At 52.2% G+C, this 21,021-nt stretch overlaps 2 protein-coding genes across 2 annotated transcripts; both read right to left on the bottom strand.

Moving 5' to 3' along the window:
* Positions 1 to 4,067: 4,067 nt before the first annotated feature.
* Nudt8 (nudix hydrolase 8) lies at positions 4,068 to 5,673 on the bottom strand. The gene is made up of 4 exons (XM_045138741.1): positions 5,480 to 5,673; positions 4,813 to 4,945; positions 4,452 to 4,529; positions 4,068 to 4,372 (listed from the first exon to the last, which is right to left on the bottom strand). Exons 1-4 carry the CDS (start codon positions 5,671 to 5,673, stop codon positions 4,145 to 4,147), a joined length of 633 nt encoding a protein of 210 aa, XP_044994676.1. The 3' UTR covers positions 4,068 to 4,144.
* Positions 5,674 to 7,226: 1,553 nt separating this feature from the next.
* Tbx10 (T-box transcription factor 10) lies at positions 7,227 to 20,777 on the bottom strand. Its single transcript, XM_045136363.1, has 8 exons — positions 20,603 to 20,777; positions 11,169 to 11,436; positions 10,986 to 11,087; positions 10,336 to 10,507; positions 9,474 to 9,629; positions 9,131 to 9,198; positions 8,845 to 8,939; positions 7,227 to 7,778 (listed from the first exon to the last, which is right to left on the bottom strand). The coding sequence occupies exons 1-8, from the start codon at positions 20,775 to 20,777 to the stop codon at positions 7,489 to 7,491; spliced, it is 1,326 nt and encodes a 441-aa protein (XP_044992298.1). The 3' UTR covers positions 7,227 to 7,488.
* Positions 20,778 to 21,021: the final 244 nt, after the last annotated feature.

The following is a 21,021-nucleotide window of genomic DNA, read 5'->3' as shown; positions in this document are numbered from 1 at the left end:
TGTGTGTGTGTGTGTGTTGCTGTTAAGATAGGGTCTCACCATGTAGCCCAGACTGACCTCAAACTCCCCATCCTGCCTCTGCCTCTAGAGGACTAGGGTTATAGATGTGTGCCACCACACGTGGCTTGTTCTTTTATTATTATTTGTATTTATTTATTTATGTGTGTATGGGCCTCTTGCCACAGCAATCAAATGCCAAGTGCATGTGCACCCACCTTTATTTATTTATTTATTTTGCACCTGGCTTTATGTGGGTGGCTTGGGAATTGAACATGTGCCGACAAGCTTTGTAAGCAAGAGCCTTTAACCACCTGCTTGTTCTTTTACTTATTATTCTGAAATTTTTATCTGTAAGTTAACATGTGTGTGTGTGTGTGTGTGTGTGTGTGTGTGTGTGTATGTGTGTGCTCGTGCATGCACGTATGTAGAGGGAAGACAACCTTAGAGTGTGGTCCTCTCCTTCCAGCTTCGTTTTGAGATGGTTTCTTGTTGCTTTGTAGCTGCTAGCTGGTCTCTGAGCTTCTGGATTTTCCTGGCTCTGCCTCCACTGGGACCACAAATGCTTATGTCCAGCTTTACATAGGTCTGGGAAATTGAACCCTGGCTGGCAGGCTCGCAAGCAAGAGCCTTTAACTGATGTACCATCTTCCCAGCCTATTATCTATCATCCATCCATCTATCTATCTATCTATCTATCTACCTACCTACCTATCTATCTATCATCTATCTATCTATCTATCTATCTATCTATCTATCTATCTATCTCAGAGTGGCCTCGAACTCATGGTGATTCTCCAGAGTGCTGGAGTTAAAGTTCTGTGCCACTAGACCTGGCCTCAAATCCACTTTTTGTTGTTGTTTTTTCAAGGTAGGGTCTTGCTCTAGTCTAGGCTGACCTTGAATCCACTATGTAGGCTCAAGGTGGCCTTGACCTCATGGCAATCCTACCTCTGCCTCCTAAGTGCTAGGATTAAAGGCGTGTGCCACCACGTCCTGCTCTCAAATCCACTTTTTTTTTCCTCTTTTCTTCTAAAATGGATGTGTCAGGACCTCTTGCCACTGCAAACAAACTCCAGATGCATGCACCACCTTATGTATCTAGTTTTACATGGGTACTGGGGAATCAAACCCAGATCATTAGGCTTTATAGGCAAGCACCTTAACCACTGAGCAACCTCCCCAGCCCTCAAATCCACTTTTTGTTTGTTTGTTTTTCAAGGTAGGGTCTCACTCTAGCCCAGGCTGACCTGGAACTCATTCTGTAGTCTCAGGGTGGAACTCACAGAGATCCTCCTACCTCTGCCTCCCAAGTGCAGGGATTAAAGGCACCACCACTCCTGGCTTTCACTTTTAACAATGCATTTATTATTATTATTTTGGTTTTTCAAGGTAGTGTCTCACTAGTGTAGCCCACGCTGACCTGGAATTCACTATGTAGTCTCACTGTGGCCTTGAACTCATCCCAAGTGCTGGGATTAAAGGCCCAGCTAACAATCCATTATTAATGCAGCTGTTTCATGCCACTGTGCATAGGTCAATGAAGCTCATTTCCCTAACTGAAACTTTACCCTTTGGCCAACATCTCTCCCCCATCCCTCAACTACTGTCTGGTAACTGCTGTTCTGCTATCTACTCCCATGTTTTCAACTTTCTTAGGTTCCACAGCGACTATGGTCACACCATATCTGTCTCTTATCTGAGTGTCCTCACTATTATAGTTCCAGCTGGCCTCGAAACCTTGACCTTTCTGCCTCAGCCTATTTGTTTTGTGGTTACTGAGTTAAGTTCTTTGAATAATCTGGCTACTAGCCCCTTTCCAGGTGTATGGCTTTCAGACATCTACCCTGACCTGTGGGCTGTGACCTCACCATTCTTTCCTTTGCTCTTTGGTTTGATCCATCCCACAATGCTTTTGCTGCCTGGGCTTTCAGAGTCCTGGCAACATAATCCTTGCTCAGACCAATGCCCAGAGCACTTCCCTGTGGGTCTGCACTGAATTGGATTGAAGTCTCTAACCCATTTTGTGTTTGATGTGACCCTCTGTTGTTCATCTTCCTCCCTAAGCCTATGATTCAGGCCCTGCTGGTCACTGGAGTTTAAATTCAGCAGATAACTCACAATAGTCTCCAAGAGCATGTGACTGAGGTGGGGCAATGAAACGTGGGTTGGACTGTCTGGATGAGAAAAACTGCTTAAGAAAATATATTTTCTAAAAAGTTAAATTAAAAAAAATTTTTTTTGTTTTGTTTTTTGAGGTAGGGTCTCACTCTAGCCCAGGCTGACCTAGAACTCACTATTAGTCTCATGGTGGCCTCGAACTCACAGTGATCCTCCTACCTGTGCCTCCCAAGTGGTGGGATTAAAGGCATGCACCACCATGCCTGGCAGAAAAATATTTTTATAAATATTTTATTTGTTTATTTGCAAGGAGAGACAGAAAGAATAGGTATGCCAGGGCATCTAGCCACTGCAAATGAACTTCAGATGCATGTACCACTTTGTGTATCTGGCTTTATATCGGTAGTGGAGAATCAAACTTGGTTGTTTGAGTTTTGCAGGCAAGTGCCTAAACCAGACAGCCATCTCTCCAGCCCCAAGGGGGGAAAATAATATAAATATAATTTTTTTTTTTTTTGGTTTTTCGAGGTAGGGTTTCACTCTAGCTCAGGCTGACCTGGAATTCACTATGTAGCCTCAAGGTGGCCTCGAACTCATGGCAATCCTCCTACCTCTCTGCCTCCCGAGTGCTGTGATTAACGGCGTGCGCCACCACACCCAGCTCAAGAAAATATTTTTATTTGAGAGACAGAAAATGGGCATGCCAGTGGCGCCTTCCACTACATATGAACTCCAAACACATGTGCCATTTTGTGTACCTGGCATTACATGGGTACTGGAGAATGGAGAATCTAACTTCTAACTAAGCCTTCAGGCTTTGCAAGCAAGTACCTTTGACCACTGAGCCATCTCTGTAGCTTCTTTTTTTTTTTTGTGGTAGGGTCTCACTGTAGCCCAGGCTGACCTGGAATTCACTATGTAGTCTCAGGGTGACCTCAAATTAACATTGATCTTCCTACCTCTGCCTCCCAAGTGCTGGGATTAAAGGCATGCACCACCATGCCCAGCTTTGTAGGCCCTTTTTTTCTTTTCTTTCTTTCTTTTTTTTTTTTTTTTTTTGAGGTCGGGTCTCACTGTAGCCCAGGCTGACCTGGAATTCACTATGTAGTCTCAGGATGGCCTTGAACTCATGGCTACCTCATTCCTACCTCTGCCTCTAGGGTGCTGGGCTTAAAAGTGCATGCTACCACACCCAGCTGCATTTTCCTTTTGATGGTTTGCTGGTGTCATGTCACCCTAGAGCTGTCGCCCTCTCATCTCACATCAATGGACTAGAGACAACCCCTTCAGAACGAGGTCACAGGAATGGAGAGGGAGTCTTGCCTGAAAGTAATTACTCCCAGAATCTATGATCATCATTCCTTCTCAGGCAGACAGCTGGTAGGTATAGTTTTCTAGTGCGCGCCCTGGCCAGTCCTGCCTACATCTGCTCATACCACCCTGTCAGAGTCAACCACTTCCCTCAACTATTCCAGAACCCTGGTCTACATCCTTGGTGTATTATTCCACTGCTATTTATCTGTGGTTGATTAACGTAAAGAAACACTATCATCTGGTCCAACCTTGACCCACATCTGGTACGCAGCAGGGCTCAGTGTGTTGGAATTTTGCTGCAGTTCCTAGGGAGTGGGTACATACTTCAGCCTGGGTTTCCAGAGCCCAACACAAGAGAGGACAGGAAGTGTACAGTTCTGGAGTCAGAGACTCAGCTCGCATTACAGCCTTGGGCAGCCTTGTTTAAGGAAGCCATCCTCCCCAATAGCACTGTTCCACCAGCCAGGGGCAACTCTGAGGCAGAGCTGTAAGAGGGTGAGCTCAAATGACTTCTTGTATCTAGACCACAGAAAGTGCCCCCTCCTGTGAGGATAAGTGTGACTGTTCTGGGAACCCCAGCCAGGGATCTCACATCTAACCAAGGTCAAGGCCTCCATACAGAAGATGCAAGATCGCAGAGTTGTCAAAACACTCTTTAATCAGTCTCACAGAGGTCTGACCAGGTGAAGGCAGAGGTGCTCATGACCAGGCCTCAGCCACCGGCCAGCTGGGGGAAGAATAGGCGAGGCTGGTAAGCACCAGGGGCCAGCAGCTGAAGGGTGAACTCGGTGATGACAGCCGTGAGCCCCCAGACACGGTGTGGCCCATGCAGGAAGACGGGCAGTGTGTATTGGAAGTGGCCACCTTGGCAGAAGTGGGTATAGCCCTGATTCTGTGCCTGTAGCAGGTGTGTCAGGGGCAGCACAAACACCTCATCCACCTGTAGAGATAAGGCAGAGAAGGTAGACAGAAGACTGCCCCTGTGGTCCAGCCTGGTCCCCTACAGCCCCTTGATTTACCTCTTGGGGATTAGGCCTGAGGTTCTGTGGATCCAGTGGGCCCACGCTGGCAAGCACCGGTATTATGATGGCTTTTCCCTGGGATGGGAATAGAGTGGGAAATCAGGAAAAGCAGGCCTGAGAAGGACCATGCCCACTGACCCCTGCTGCCTGACTCAGAGCCCCAAATGCCTTGGAACCTCCTCCCCTTCCCTGTAGCACCCTAACCGCCCCCCCACACACACCTGTTATCCAAGTTCAGGAGCAATGCTGTCCACCCGCAATGTTTTCCCAACATCATCCCAGAGCACAGCTGGCTGGCCCGCTTCTTCCCCCAAGGCACCGAATCAGTGAGGGGATGACGGTGGCCTCAGTGGCTCACCTTGTCATACACAGGCTTCAGGACACCCCAGACCTGCTCCTCGGGTACTTCCAGGCCCAGCTCCTCCTGAGTCTCCCGCAGGGCTGTGTGTATCACATCCTGGTCAGCTGGATCACACTTACCGCCTGGGAAACTGGATAAGCAACTGTGTGGGTCTTTAGGCTCTTGGGCCCATGGAGGAGTGGAAGTCTCGGCCTGGGCAGAACAACGACCTACCTAAGCTTAGTCTGCCTCCGTCCTAATTTGCTGTGAGGTCTGGACTTTACCTCTCTGCATTAAGTAAGGGAGGCCCTGGTGCCGCAGGTTAGGACATGGAGGTCAGGAAGCAGGGTGAGAAGATGCTGGGACTCAAGACACCCCAGTTGGGCTTATGGTATCCCAGTGTAACCCCAGGTTATGCTCAATTCCCGTGGAGGATGGGACCAAGGAGGACAGCGACGGCCCCCGCGCGTCCTAGGCTCCGGGACTCAGCTCTCCATAGTCGCCGGTAGGAGGCGGAGTATTGTTTTTTTGGAGAGGAAGAAAAGAGTGGTGGTGGGGGGGGAGGGAGTCTGCCCAGATCCACTTTGCAGAGGGGGAACCGAGGCTCGGGCGTCGCCCAAGATCCCTGAGGTCCCGGGGCTCAGCGGCCTCCGGCGGCCGAGAAAGGGGTTCCCGGCCGGTGTACCTGACGTCCCCCTTGTGCCTGCCAGCCAGGCGGCTGGAGCGCAGCGTGTACAGCAGCGCCGGGGCCCCGCGCACCAGGCACAGCGGCACGAGCACCGCGGCCGCCGCGGGCCGCGCGCGGAGCCGGGCCGTGGTCCCCGCCAGCAGCCGCCGGCAGCGCCGCTCGCCCTCCGCGGACAGGCAGTCGGTCAGCATGTCCCGGACAGCCGGGAGGGACACCCGGGGCGCCGGCCGGAGAGGGCGGCGGGGCGGGGCGGGGCCTCAAGAGGGAACCGGAAGTGGGCGTTCCCGCGGGAGGTCGGGGGCGGGGCCTCGGCCCCTAGCGCGGAGGGGCGTGACACCGAAGGGCTGTGTCTGGTCAAGTACGGTTCTGGGTGGGCGTGGCCTGTGCGGGAGGGTTCTGCCTGTCATAGTGATGGGAGTTCCTGCCAGTGTTTGACCGTGGTGGTCGAGTCCTTTACCCGCCCCTCCCCCCTCAGGTACGGTCTCACTCTAGTCCAGGCTGACCTGACCTGGAATTCACTATGTAGTCTCATGCTGGCCTCGAACTTATGGCGATCCTCCTACCGCTGCCTCCCAAGTGCTGGGATTAAAGGCGTGCACCACCATGCCCGGCTCTTTGTTTTTTAATTTAATTTATTCATTTGAGAGAGAAGGAGGGGGAGGGAGACAGAGAATGGGCGCACCAGGGCCTCCTGGCGTTGCAAGCAAAACTCCAGACGCACGTGCCACCTTGTGCATCTGGCTTATGTAGGTCCTGGGGAATCGCACCTGAGTTCTTTGGTTTTGCAAGCAAGTGCCTTAACTGCTAAGCCATCTCTCAAGCCCCATGGCTGGGTCCTTTTAACCTTGGCGTTCTGGAGTAGGCTTGTCTGGCTGCTGAGGGTCAGTTGGGCCCGGGGTCCCGAGTTCATAGGAAGCGCTTCAGGATGTACAGTTGAAGTCTCTTGGGGATGCTCAGCTACAGGAGGGCGGAGGACCAAATGGCACCCCCCCCACACACACCACGCAGCAAACCTTTGCCTCTCGCACTGCAGGGGACTGGACTCCAGCCATTGGCCACTGAGCTTTTCTCCCATCCTGCCTAGAGTCTTTTTTTAAAATTTAATGTTTCGATTATTTACTTATTTGAGAGAGAGAGAAAGAGGGACGGACGGGAGAGAGGAAAAGGCAGAGAAGTGAGAATGGGCACACCAGGGCCTCCAGCCACTGCAAGCGAACACCAGACTCCAGACGCATGCACCACCTTGTGCATCTGGCTTATGTGAGTACTGGGGAATCAAACCTGGACGTTGCAGGCAAGCGCCTTAACGGCTAAGCCATCTTTCCAGCCCCTGCCTACAGTCTTGATTGAATCTCTACAATTATTGCTTCCCTCCTTACTTACCCTAACCTCTGAGTGCCCCGCAGTCTCCTGTGTCCCAACCCTCCCCCCCAACCCCAAACTATAGAATAGCAATGTCAACCATACTTGGCCATGTGACAAGAGCAGGTTCCAGGCCTCATTGAGCCCAGCTTACAGCGTCCTCATCAGCGCACACAAAGCAGAAAACAGGAGCCCTAGCCACCTTTACAGGGTTAATAACAGTCTTGCCTCTTGTCTGGTGTCACCACCACTCCATGCACCTAGAGATGCAGGCACAAGTAGACCCAGCTTTGGGATAGCTATAAAGTCCATGTGAGGACTGGAGGGTCTGTAGTTCCTGAGGCTTGCCCCCCACCCCATACACACACCAGGACAGAAGTGCTGAAACTACCCATGTCAAATGGTTTAATATAGGGCTTAGAGACAAGTGAAGCAGGGTTTGGAGGAGTCCCCCTCAAGGTAGGAGGGAAGCAGGAGTCAGGGTGCTATATGACAGGCAGGAGGCCTGCTTCTAAGGTCGACAGGCCCAGCTTTCGAGGTAGGTAGGCCTCCTTTGGGTTTTCCAGCTGCCCTGCTTTCCTTGGGAGAGAAGGTTCTCTGTAGAGAAAAGGAGGGGTGTCATCCAGAGGAGGAGGGCTTCCTCATCACAGAGAGTCTTGGCCAAGCCCCAGGCACCCAGCAGTGGAGGACAGGAGCCCCAACCCAGTTGGGAGGGTTAGGTCTCCCTGGTCCCCATCTGCCCGGCTGTTGGGAAGGGGGTATGGTGCCTGTCGAGCTCTTGGAATTCTGAGGGGGCTTGGGGCTCCAGGGTACAGGCCCTGGTAAGGGAGGGGCCTGTAGGTGGTGGGGGCCAGCAGAGACTCATGTGGGGGCAGGAGCTGATGATGTGGTCTGGCAGGGATCCTGGTGGTGGAGACTGAAGTTCTGCTGGAGTCTGAGGGAGAGAATGATCTGAGTGGACCCCAGCCATCCCCTCACTCGCTCAGCCCTCACCCCAGGCCTGCCTGTCACTACCCAGCTTCGCCGTTGTCCTTGCCTTCCTTTCCACCGGGACTGCTCCCCCATCTTCTCTGTCCAAATCCTCCCAGTCCTCCACGGCCTCGCATGGAAACCACCTCCTTTAAGAAGCCTGCCCGAGGGCCAGAGAGACGGCTTAGCAGTTAAGGCACATGCCTACGAAGCCTAAGGACCCAGGTTCAATTCTCCAGGTCCCACATAAGCCAGATGCACATGGTGGCACATGCATCTGGAGTTCATTTGCAGTGGCTGGAGGCCCTGGAACACCCATTCTCTCTCTCTCTCTCCCCCTGTCTTTCTGACTGGGATAAGTAAATAAAAATATAATCTAAGGGCTGGAGAGATGGCTTAGCGGTTAAGCTCTTGCCTGTGAAGCCTAAGGACCCCGGTTCGAGGCTCGGTTCCCCAGGTCCCACGTTAGCCAGATGCACAAGGCACACGCATCTGGAGTTCGTTTGCAGAGGCTGGAAGCCCTGGCACGCCCATTCTCTCTCTCTCCCTCTATCTGTCTTTCTCTCTGTCTCTGTCGCTCTCAAATAAATAAATATTAAAAAAAAAATATATATATATATATATATAATCTAAGGGCTGGAGAGATGGCTTAGCGGTTAAGCTCTTGCCTGTGAAGCCTAAGGACCCTGGTTCGAGGCTCGGTTCCCCAGGCCCCACGTTAGCCAGATGCACAAGGGGGCGCACGCGTCTGGAGTTCGTTTGCAGAGGCTGGAAGCCCTGGCGCGCCCATTCTCTCTCTCCCTCTATCTGTCTTTCTCTCTGTGTCTGTCGCTCTCAAATAAATAAATTTAAAAAATATATATAATCTAAAAAAAAAAAAACCACCCGACATCCCTCCATTGCTCTATATGTTATCTCTGACCCTGAGTCACCCTGCCTGTGTCCACACAGGTACCTAGGAGCTTGAGCATGCCAAAGCCTCTTCTAGGAGGCCTGTGGCCCTGTTGACTGTGTTTAGGTAGGGGACTCACCCTTCTCCCTCTCTGCAGAGCCCTTCAGCAGGCAAGGACCAAGGCTACCACGACTCCGGGATGGGATGCCAAGCAGTGGCTGCTGGGTCACAGGCCTGAAGATGGAAGGAGCAAGCGGGGAGGGAGCAGAAGGTGAAGGGGGAGAATCCCACTCAAGCATCATGGGAACCCCAGAGCAAGGCAGAGGGCATGACCCTAAAGTGGGTCAGGAGTGGAGGTCCTAGGGTCAAGTGGGGCTAGGGTTGGGCTTAGGGCATTTGAGTAGAAGGCGGGGGTCAGTCAGTACCAGGAGTCTGGGTCACTCTCTCTAAAGCCTTTGGCAAAGGGGTTGCTGGCGATTTTCAGCTGGGTGATCTATGGAGGAGAAAGTGCAATTAAGGGCTAGCTCTGAGCCATAGAGCCCTGGAGGGCCCAGCCTCAGCCACCCTGTCCCCATGTCACCCCCCAGTCAGCAGACCCCAAACCCCTTGGCCCAGGAACTCCAGAGCCAGTGGTGTGAAGGCAAGAGAACACTTATGGGTGGATGACCAAGGGGACAGAAGGAGCGGGAGTCTGGGCCTGTGAGGACAGAGTTCTTTGTGGAATGGGCTGGCAGCTAGCTGGCCCTTGTGAGCTCAGGTTCGACCCACCCGGTGGTTTTGATAGGCTGTTACAGCTGTGAATTGGGTCTCCGTGAAGATGAAGGACTTGAAATTCTCCTGGGCGTAGCGGGCACTGTCCTTGCGAGGGTCCACAAAGACCACGTGGAAACGTGGCTGGTAGCGGTGCATGGAGTTGAGGATGATCTGTGGGAGGGGCAGGGAAGTGTGCAGCCACCCTCTTTGGGCCTGAAACTTTTCCCCCAGGACCAGGAGACACCCCCACTGGAGCCCACTTCCCTCTTGTTTGAATGCTACTGCCAGGCTGAACTTGAGTCTGCAGTTTGGTCAGAGCCCCCTTGTGTTCAAGCATCTTTGTCTTCTCACCCATAGACTACTTGTAGCTTTGTCTTTGGAATGATCCAGAACTGGACACCTTTCCTATGCACTACCATGTTGGCCAGCTCCAGTCAACTTTCCCCTGAGTTCCTCAGCTGCTCCTGGCTGGTCAACTTCCTTTGCCTTGGTCCTCGGCCCAGTCTCCACATAGCAGCCCAGCAAGACGCATACCCCTGCTCTAAACACTCTTCTGTCTCCAACCCATAGGCACGTAGCCCAGAGCAAACAGCCCTACCTGTGACTCTATTTCTCCTCCCTTCGCTCCAGCCCCATGGGAAACCTTGCAGTTCCCTGAAGTCACCCACGTTCTCTGGACCCAGGGCCTTTGCACATACTGTTTCTCCAGCCTAGAACAGCTTCCCCTCTCCCATTCCCTTCCTCACCTCTTCCTCCAGATCTCTGAATATCACCCCACGAGCCTTGCTCAACCTCATCACAGTCAAAGCTCAGGTCCCACCCCTGTCCCTACATCTGGCTCAGTCCCTCTCCGCCCACACAGTGGCCCGGGGCTCACGTGGCCATTGTCATCCAGCAGGTTGTTGGTCAGCTTGAGTTTGTCGAAGGACACGATCTGACGCATCCACTGGGCACCCTTGGCCGGCGAGTCAGGGTGGAAGTGTACCCTGCCAGGGGTGGCGGGGTCAGCCTTACCCGCCACCAACCAGGCAGAGCTGTGGAAGGCATACCTGGAGAGGGAGAGGGAGGCATTCAGGGCTGTCCCCACCCTGTGTTGAGCCTGACAAAGACGGGTGGGTGAAAGTGTTCTTTCCCTGGATGGCATCTTTCTGTTTAACTTTGTTTTAGTGCTGGGTTCGAACTTAGGGATTTGGGCATGTTGGGCACTTTCTCTGCCACTGAGCTCCACACCAGCCCTCTGGTGGGCACCTTGCACATGAAGAGTCAAGACTGCGGGGACTGAGTTCTCTTGTAACTGCAGCTTGCTGGTAGGAGTAAAGATAACCTCTGCTGTCCTGGGCTGGCCCACGCTGCCTGTCCCGGACTAGCCCAATCCTCCCTGCTGCTTGTTGGCTGTTGCCCCAGGCTGGACCTCTCTGGCTTTTGTTCACAGGGCTTCCACCTGACTCTGTGCTTTGGGCGGGGGTCCAATTTCCAAGCTCAACTCCCCAGATTTGAGCCTGCTGCCCTGCCCCCCTCCACACACACCTGTATCTCTTGTCGTCCAGCGGGATGAAGTCCATGAGCAAAGCATAGTCCGCCAGCGTGTCCATGCCCAGGATTTTCACCTGAAAAGTGGGGAACATCCGCCTGCAGGAGCGGGGACTCAACATCCTGCCCGGAGCTCCCACCCACCCCTGCCCAGCCAGACCCCACAGTCCATGCCCACACCTGCCCGCTTTGGTGACAATCATCTCGGTGCCCAGCTGGTTGAATTCCTCCCACAAGGGCTTCATCTCCAGCTGAACCATTACGCCGGACACACGCGGGTTCTTGGGGCCCTCCCCAGGAGGCCTGGCCACAGCTTGGTCCTCGGCGGAGCTGGCACACTGGTCTGTTGGGAACGATGTCCCCAGCCGAGGCTCCCAACTGGAGTTGGTCATGGGCAGGGAATGGGCCTCTGTGGGTGTGAGCATCCCAAGGCTGGTGGACAAGAAGGCTGTGGAGAGAGGATAGAAAAGTGGGTGGGCTGCCTTCCTGCTGGCTCACAGACTAGCCAGCTCTCATTCATCAGGCACTCCCTGCATCACAGGCCTGTGACTTAAAAACAAAAAAAATTGGGCTGGAGAGATGGCTTAGCGGTTAAGTGCTTGCCTGTGAAGCCTAAGGACCCCGGTTCGAGGTTCGGTTCCCCAGGTCCCACGTTAGCCAGATGCACAAGGGGGCGCACGCGTCTGGAGTTCGTTTGCAGAGGCTGGAAGCCCTGGCGCGCCCATTCTCTCTCTCTACCTCTACCTGTCTTTCTCTCTGTGTCTGTCGCTCTCAAATAAATAAATAAATAATTTTTTAAAAAAAACAAAAAAATTAATGTTTTATTTTTATTTATATATTTGACAGATAGAGAGCGAGAATGGGCATGCCAGGGTCTCCAGCCACTGCAAATGTACTCCAGACATGGGTGCCCCGTTGTGCATCTGGCTAATGTGGGTCCTGGGGAATTGAACATGTGTCCTTTGGCTTTGCAGGCAAATGCCTTAACTGCTAAGCCATCCCTGCAGCCCCCTCAGTGATTTTGCTTCTCTAGACAGGGTCCCATGTAGCCCTTTAGGTAGCTGAGGATGACCTTGAACTCCTGATCCTGCTTCTACTTCCTGAGTGGGATTACAGGTGTGTGTTATCATGCTTGGCTTTTAAAATATATATTTATATTTATGAAATAGAGACAGAGAGAGTGGGTGCACCAGGGCCTCCAGCCACTGCAAATGAACTCCAGACTCATGCGCCACCTTATGCATCTGGCTTATATGGGTCCTAGGGAATCGAACCTGGATCCTTTGGCTTTGAAAGCAAGCACCCTAACCGCTAGGCCATCCCTCCACCCTCCCATTCTTGGCTTTTGGAAGGGGCAGTTTGAAAGTCTCACTGTAGCTCAGACTAGCCATGAACTTGAGGCCATCCTCCTGCCTCAGCCTCCCAAGTGCTGTGATTACAGGCATGAGCCATTATTCTGGACTTAATGTCTTTTCCTCAGCAAGCTGCTGGTGGGTGGAGATGGGACCGTCTCATGTCTAGGTGGCCTTGGATAAATTCTTTCACCTGCTAAACCTTAGTTTCCCCATCTCTCACAAAGGGTTCTCTTTTGGTTGCTTTTGTATGTGTATGAGGTTGTGCAGGCTCGTGTGCAGATGTGTGTGCTTATGTGCATGTGTGCGGAGGCCAGAAGTTGACATGGGGTGCCTTCCTTAATTGCTCTCTGCCTTCCTTTTTGAGACAGAATCTCTCCCAGTTCCTGGAAACTAGCTAGCAAGTCCCAGGGATTACAGGTGCATGCTGCTGTGCCTGGCGTTTCTGTACTTGAGTTCTGAGGATCCAAACTCAGTCCTCATGCTCGCACAGAAGACACTGCTTTGCTGACTGAGCCATCTCTCCAGCTCCTCACAAACGGCCCCATCAGCCAATGTGAGGATTAGTGAGGACACACACAGGGCCTGGCACACAGGAGCCTCTTCATAGGTGATACTTGGGACAGACAATGCCGTGAGTGTGTGGGCGTTGTTTCAAGCTCCGTGGAGCCTTTGATGCCTGGTGCTCCACCCCAGATCCTGACACCTGCTCAATCCAACTTTCAGAACCTCTTTTTTTGGGGGTGGGGGAAGGTAGGGTTTCACCATATCCCAGGCTGACTTGGAATTCACTATGTAGTCCCAGGGTGGCCTCGAACTCACGGTGATCCTCCTACCTCTGCCTCCCGAGCGCTGGGACTGAAGGTGCGCGCCACCACGCCCGGCTCAGCGCTTCATTCTGCTCTGTTCTCTTCTCTCACTCCACAGGCCATCTAGTGATTTGCAAAACAAGCCTTAGCCAAAAGCATCGCCTTCCACTCTAAGGTTAAAACAGCAATGCTAACTTCTGTAAGACACCACTCACAAGCATTGACATGGCTGCTAGAAGAAAGGGCTGCGGGGCTGGGCAGATGGCTCAGTGGTTAAAGGAACTTGCTTGCAAAGGCTGGTGGTCTGGGTTCAGATCCTCAGACATAAAAGTAGATGCAATCCCAGCACTCGGGAGGCAGAGGTAGGAGGATCGCCGTGAGTTCGAGGCCACCCTGAGACTACATAGTGAATTCCAGGTCAGCCTGAGCCAGAGTGAGACCCTGCCTCAAAAACAAAAACCAAAAAAAAAAAAAAAAAAAAGTAGATGCAAAGCCGGGCGTGGTGGCTCACGCCTTTAATCCCAGCACTCGGGAGGCCGAGGTAGGAGGATCACCGTGAGTTCGAGGCCACCCTGAGACTCCATAGTGAATTCCAGGTCAGCCTGGGCTAGAGTGAGACCCTACCTCAAAAAAAAAAAAAAAAATAGACAAAAGAAACAAAGATAAAAGTGCTGTGCAGAATACTCAGTGGGTAAAACACATACTCCACAACTCTTGTGGACTCGATTTTGGATTCCCAAACCCCACATAGAAGCCAGAAGCTGTGGATTTCTGTAATCCCAGCCTGTCTAGCCAGAAAGGAGATGAAGACAGGAAGCTATCCTGAAAGCTCTTTTAACAGAGCTGTGAACAGGAGACCTTTCCTCAAATGAGGTGGAAGTCGAGGACTGACTCAAAAGTTTTCCTCTGACTTCCACTCGTGTGCCACTGCGTGCGAGCACGTGAACCCACCCCGTCCAGAGAAATAATTAAAAAACAAAAAGAAAAGCAACAAGAAATCCACAGGCATGAGTGAGGATATGGGAATTTAAAATGGTCTCGCCACTGTGGAAGCCAAAGAATTTAAAAGAGAATTCCCATGTGACCCAGCAATTTCACTTCTAGTTCCATACCCAAAGGAATCAAAAATAACAACCCAAGCAAAGATGTTTGCATACCCAGCTGCACAGCAGTATTACTTGCAACAGTCGAAAGAGAAAAGAGAGCCGGGCGTGGTGTTGCACGCCTTTAATCCCAGCACTCGGGAGGCAGAGGTAGGATTGCCATGAGTTCAAGGCTACCCTGAGATGACAGAGTTAATTCCAGGTCAGCCTGGACCAGAGTGAGACCCTACCTCGAAAAACAAAACAAAACAAAGCAAAACAAAACAAAACAAATGAAAAAAAAAAAAAGAAGAAAGAAAGAGAAAAGCCAAGCATTTGTTGACAGATGAGTGGATAAACAGAATGTGATCCAGGGCTGGGAAGATGGCTTCTGGAGGCTGGAGAGATTGCTCAGTGGTTAAAGGCACTTGCTTTGTCTCAAACCTGCGGGCCCAGGTTCAATTTCCCAGAACCCATGTAAAGCCAGATGTACAAAGTGGCACATACATCTGGAATTTGTTTGCAGTGGCTAGAGGCTCTGGAGTGCCCATAGTCTCTCTAATAAATAAATAAACATAGTTTTAGGGCTGGAGAGATGGCTCAGCGGTTGAAGCGCTTGCTGGCAAAGCCAAAGGACCCAGGTTCAATTCCCCAGTATGCACATAAGCCAAATGCATAAGATGGCACATGTGTCCGGTGTTTGCAGTGGCTAGAGGCCATGACACATCCATTCTCTCTCAAATAAATAAAATTACTTAAAATATTTTTTAAGCCGGGTAAGGTGGCTCACACTTTTAATCCCAGCACTCAGGAGGCAGAGGTGGGAGAATCACTGTGAGTTCGAGGCCGCCCTGAGACTACATAGTTCCAGGTCAGCCCGGGCTAGAATGAGACCCTACCTCAAAAAAAAAAAAAAAAAATTATATATATAAAATAGCTTTAAAAATGGTTACCACAGGAAATTTTAGTTTATGTCTCTTTTTGCTGAGGAATTACCTCAGTGGTAAAGAGCTTGCTTAGTATGTGTAAGGCCCTGGGTTCAATTTCCAACACCAGGAAAAGAAACTACTTTTGAACCTGATGTGGTGGTGTACATCTGTAATTCCAGCACTTTGGAGGCAGAGAGGCAGGAGAATCAGGAGTTCAAGGTCAGCCTTGGTAACATGCAACTTTGTCTCAAAAAAAAAAAAAAAAAGAAACAGGGCTGGAGAGATGGCTTAGCAGTTAAGGCACTTGCCTGCAACGTCTAAGGACTCATGTTCTACTCTCCAGGCCCCACGTAAGCACAGTGACACAAAGCGCACCAGGAGGCACATGTGTCTGTAGTTAGATTGCAGTGGCTCTCTTTCTTTCTCTCTCATTAAAAACAAAAACAAAAAAGCCAGGCCAGTCTATTGTGCTTGTCTCAAAAACAACACAGAAGCCAGGCATGGTGGTGCATGCCTTTAATCCCAGCACTCAGGATGCAGAGGTGAAGGGATCACTGTGAGTTCAAGACCAGCCTGGGAATAAAGAGAGAGTTTCAGATCAGCCTGGGCTGGAGTGAGACCCTATCTCAGAAAAATAAGTAAATAAATAAAATCACAAAAGCATGGGTGCTTCCTGAGCAAACAGGAAGGTTTGAGGGGACTTGAGGTCTCTGGGGTACAGATCTCCTTCTTCCACATAAAACATTTGGGTGTGGGGGCTGGAGAGATGGCTTAGCAGTTAAGCGCTTGCCTGTGAAGCCTAAGGACCCCGGTTGGAGGCTCGATTCCCCAGGACCCACCTTGGCCAGATGCACAAGGGGCACACGCATCTGGAGTTCCTTTGCGGTGGCTGGAGGCTCTGGTGCACCCATTCTCTCTCTCTCTCTCTGTCAACTCTCAGATAAATAAAAATAAACAAAAAACTTTTTAAGAAAAATAAAACATTTGTGTGTGACAACCACTTGTGCCTGTAACCCCAGTACTATGAAGGAACAGAGACCCAAAACTATTCAGAGCCCGCAAGCTCCAGAATTAGTAAAAAGGAAAAAACAAGCAAACGAAAAGGAGACCCCACGTCAAAACAAGACTAGGCAGAAGAGCAATGAAGCGAGTCACCCAATGTTCCACCCCGGCTTGTGCAGGTGAGTGACTGCCACCCCCCCCACTGCAGACAAGCATATGGGGCCCTGCAAAGACATGTACCTTACATACACCGCACACACCACATTGCACATACATGAACACACAGAAGCAAAAATGTGTGTATGCATGTGTATGGGAGTATGTGTTCATGCATGTGGAAGCCAGAACTCAACACTGGGTATATCTCTCAGTTGCTTTCTGCCTTACTAATTAATTAATTTTTTTTTTAATTTGTTTTTTCGAGGTAAGTTCTCACTCTAGCTTAGGCTGATCTGTAATTCACTATGTAGCCTCAGGCTGGTCTCGAACTCACAACCACCCTCCTACCTCAGCCTCCCGAGTGCTGGATTAAAGGAGCGCACCACCACGCCTGGTCCTCTGCCTAATTTTCTGAGACAGGAGCTCTCATTGAACCCAGAGCTTGCCAATTTAGTTAGTCTAGCTAGTTTGTCCTGGGCTTTCTAAGCGCTGGGGTACAGGTGTGCACCTGATTTTTATGTGGGCTCTGGGTATCTGATCTCAGATTCTCACACTTGCACAGTAAATATCTTACCTCCTAAATTACCTCCCCAACTCCTAATCCCCCAACTCCTCCTTTTTTGTTTTTCAAGGTAGGGGCTCACTGTAGCCCAGGCTGACCTGGAATTCACTGTGTAGTCTCAGTGTGGCCTTGAACTCACAGCGATCCTCCTACCTCTGCCTCCAGAGTGCTGGGATTAAAGGCATGCGCCACCACGCCCTGCTTTTTTTTTTTTTTTTTTTTTTTCTCGTGGAAATAGTCCGTAAGGGGCTGAGAACCAGGGTAGCCATAGAAGCATGGTGACCCAGAGCCAGGGGACCAGGCTTTCATTCCCAGAGGTGCCCGCAGGAGAATGGCATGGAACACTTACATGGTGGCAAAATCATGAGGTGCTCTGAGCAGCAGGGGAATGTTAGATGTCAGAGAGATGGCGGAGACAGATGCCTGGGAGCAGATTCCCAGTGTGTCCACACCTAATTAGGTACCAGGAGCCACTGAGGTGCATGAGCCCAGGGATCCCACCATTCCTCAACAGCCCTGCATGACCCTGCCCGAGGAGTGGCAATTCACAGGGCCCCAGGATCGCTGTAGGGTAGAGGGGAGGGAGGGTTGGGCCACATCAGATCCAAAGACCCTGGCACAAGACAAGATGGTTGGATTGCTGGAGTCCTCCACCTCCTAGGACTAGGCCATCAGAGGAGCAATTTCCCATCACTCAGGTGGGGTTGGGTAGCCCATGACAGCCCATGGTCCGTGGGAGGGGGTGTCCTACCTTCCCTGGGCTGGGGGCTTTCCAGTCACCGCTGACACTAAGCCTCTTCGAGACTCACCCCCGGCCCATTCCAATCAATGTGTTAGCCCCAGCGCTTTCCAGAGCTCTGGAAAGCTCCCTCCACCCCATCCCTCTAACACCCGACACCCTTTCCATTCTTCAGAAGCTGCCAACTTCTCAGAGGCCAGAGCATCAGGTCCAGAAGGGACATGAGAAGACCCTTATCCAGCAACCCCCCCCCCCCCGCCGATGCTCAAGGGACTGAGGTACAGAGAGAGCAGTGGACAAGTCCAGGTCACTTCTGCCAGATAAGGCTGTCCTCTGTCAAGTCCACCGGGTCCCTCCCCTCTGATAACCCCCAAACCTGTGCATGGGAGACCGTGAGTCCATCAGCTCTAAGACCACAGACCGTGGAGCTCCAACCTGCTTGCCCAGACCCTGATCCCCATCCTGCCCATTCACCCGAGTGCCCGAGCCACCTGGGAAGTGACTGCCCACACCTCACCATATCATACCTGCCATGGGGCAGCCGATCCCAACCGCAGCCTCACCCAAGGACCTGTCTGCCAGACAGTCCAGGTCTGCTCCTATGCACGGCACCACCTTTCAGCTGCCAGGCGTGGAAGATACCCAGTGTCTCAGCACTGCCCTTCTGCCCTAATCTCCCTCAGTCCAGAGCCCCGGTTGAGGCGCTCCCTCCCAAGCCAGGCACCAGGTCTGCAGGTGAAGCCCTGGCTCCGAGCTGGGAGGAGGTCGTCAGTCACCAAGCACCTCTGATGGTAGCATCTGGGGCTGGGCCACTGCTGGGCTCGTCCAGCTTCAGGGGCGGGCATACGCAGGAGGGGGCAGTGGGAAGTTTCTGACGTAACAACCCCCCTCCCACCCAACGTGTCTCCTGGTCCAACCTCTCTTCCCGAGATAAGAGGCCCCCAGCCATTCCTGATCAATGGGCCCAGTGCAGCAGGGGTGGGGGCCAATCTTAAGGACAGGCTGGTGTCCACAGGAGCCAGGGTCTGGCTGGCTGGAAAGACAGCAATAGGGACAGAAGATGAGAGCTGAATGCAGAGGGAGCGCCCTCCCTCCAGCCCCCAGGCCTCAACCTATTGGTGTGGAATGGGGATCAAGGGAACAGGAAATGTGGTGAGAGGAGCAATCATAGCCCTAGATTGGGTGGCAAAACTTTTTTTTTTTAATATTTTTTGTTCATTTTTTATTTATTTATTTGAGAGTGACAGGCACAGAGAGAAAGACAGACAGAGGGAGAGAGAGAGAATGGGCGAGCCAGGGCTTCCAGCCACTGCAAACGAACTCCAGACGCGTGCGCCCCCTTGTGCATCTGGCTAACGTGGGACCTGGGGAACCGAGCCTTGAACTGGGGTCCTTAGGCTTCACAGGCAAGCGCTTAACCGCTAAGCCATCTCTCCAGCCCCCTTTTTTTTTTTTTTTTTAAGGAGGGACTCCTGTTTGTTTTTTTCTTATTTACTTATTTATTAAAGGGGGAGAGAAAGAGAGAGAGAATAGGCGCACCAGGGCCTCTAGCCACTGTGCAAACGAACTCCAGATGCATGTGCCAGCTTGTGCATCTGGCTTACGTGGGACGTGGAGAATCGAACCTGGGTCCCTAGGTTTTGCAGGCAAGTGCCTTAACCGCTAAGCCATCTCGCTAGCCCTGGGTGGTAAGACTTTTGACAGCTCAGACCCATTAATGGCAGTCCCTGTGCCTCTTTCCCTATAATCTCTAATGTGAGGTCCGGAGAGGGCAGCGCTACTTTCACTGACTGGGGTACTCCTGAGTGTAAATGGAAACTGAGGCAGACCTGAGTCACAGACTTTGGGGACGTGTCTGCTATATCCACTGGCCCCTCTAATGCCTCCTTTGAGAACGTTCTCCAGGTTGGCCCAACATTCGGGGAGGACTGGTCACAGAGGTCAAGGAGTGGCGACTTCCATTACCCTTGGCTGCATGTGCCATCTGACCAGAGGTCTGTTCACAGTGGTTCGCCTGGCTGAAGCACCCCAATGTACCCCAGCCTAGGAGGGAGCCTCCAGGTCTTCCCAGAGTTGGTTGCCAGAATGCCAGGTTGGCAGAGGCCTCAGCCCCTGGCAGGATCAGCAGGGATAGGGTCTGGTGGGGTGTTTTCTTTTTCCTTTTTTTTTTTTTTTTTTTTGGTTTTTCGAGATAGGGTCTCACTGTGGCCCAGGCTGACCTGGAATTCACTATGGAGTCTCAGGGTGGCCTCGAACTCACAGCAGTCCTCCTACCTCTGCCTCCCAGTGCTGGGATTAAAGGTGTGTGCCACCACGCCCGGCTGCAGGGTGTTTTCTTGAGTGCGGCACCCAGGGCACAGGATGGACAGGTCTGCTCCTCGCTGCATGTTCCACGCTCCTTGTTTCCAGCCCCAGATTCCAGCTCCAGCACTGGGAGGGTCCTACAGGGATAAGGAGGGTGGTCCCCGGAGCTCATATGAAGAAAGAGGGCCAACCCTGCGCACACCCATCCTCTGCTGTGTGGAGCACGCTGACCTTGGCTCTGAGGCTTATGCCCAGGCAAGACTGGGTTCTCTGTGTGATGCCTAGGGGCCCCAGAGCTCACCAATGAAATGGGGCCCTGCCACTTTGCCTCAGGATTCAGAGTGCTGGGAGAGAAGCTGGAGGGGCATGGAGTACCCATGCCGGATTCAATGGCTCCCTCTCATCACAGCCATTCAGAGATGGGCCAGAACTGGAGTTCTGTTGGCTTCTAGCACATGTGAGTTCTTGCCTTTGGGAAACTCCCACTCACATAAGCATGCACATGTTACTACCATACACACACACACCCATGAACTCAAAAGGCCATTGACTCACCACAAAATGGTGCAGATTTTCTATACAATCAGTGTGTGTGTGTGTGTGTGACACAAAGCACCCCTCCCTGCCCTTCCTGCCTGAGGCGCCTGCTGGCCTGCTGCCCCCTCATCCATCTTGCCTGCCAGCTGGTCCCTGGCGCCCCCGTTTCCTTCACACCTTCTCATCTTGCTGCTCGATACCGGGAGGTGGCATGGCAGCCGTGGCCGCAGGGAGATGGATGGGCCGGCCGGGCTGGAGGGAATGAGGCCGTGGGAGAGCAGAGCTCTGGGCTCGTCCTGCTCTGCCTGCTGCATGCAGAGCCAGCAGAATGCCTGAGCTGGGAGTGAGGGGACTCCAGCAGGAGACCCTGTGCCGGTTCCTTCCCCTATACCAGTATGGGGGGGGCGCTTGGGGATGGTGAGGTAGGTGGTAGAGGAACGTTTTGGCTTCCTCTGGTTTGCAGCTGGACTTTTCTCTGCCCCAATACAAATCACCTCTTGCTGGTACCCCTGTCCGGGAGCACCCCTCCTTCAGCCTGGCTCCCCCAGCAGCAAACAG

The sequence above is a fragment of the Jaculus jaculus genome, chromosome 1, assembly GCF_020740685.1.
Source record: "Jaculus jaculus isolate mJacJac1 chromosome 1, mJacJac1.mat.Y.cur, whole genome shotgun sequence".
In the NCBI taxonomy this organism is placed as follows: domain Eukaryota; kingdom Metazoa; phylum Chordata; class Mammalia; order Rodentia; family Dipodidae; genus Jaculus; species Jaculus jaculus.
Note: the sequence above shows the minus strand (reverse complement) of the source record. Positions and strands in the feature narration are given on the sequence as shown.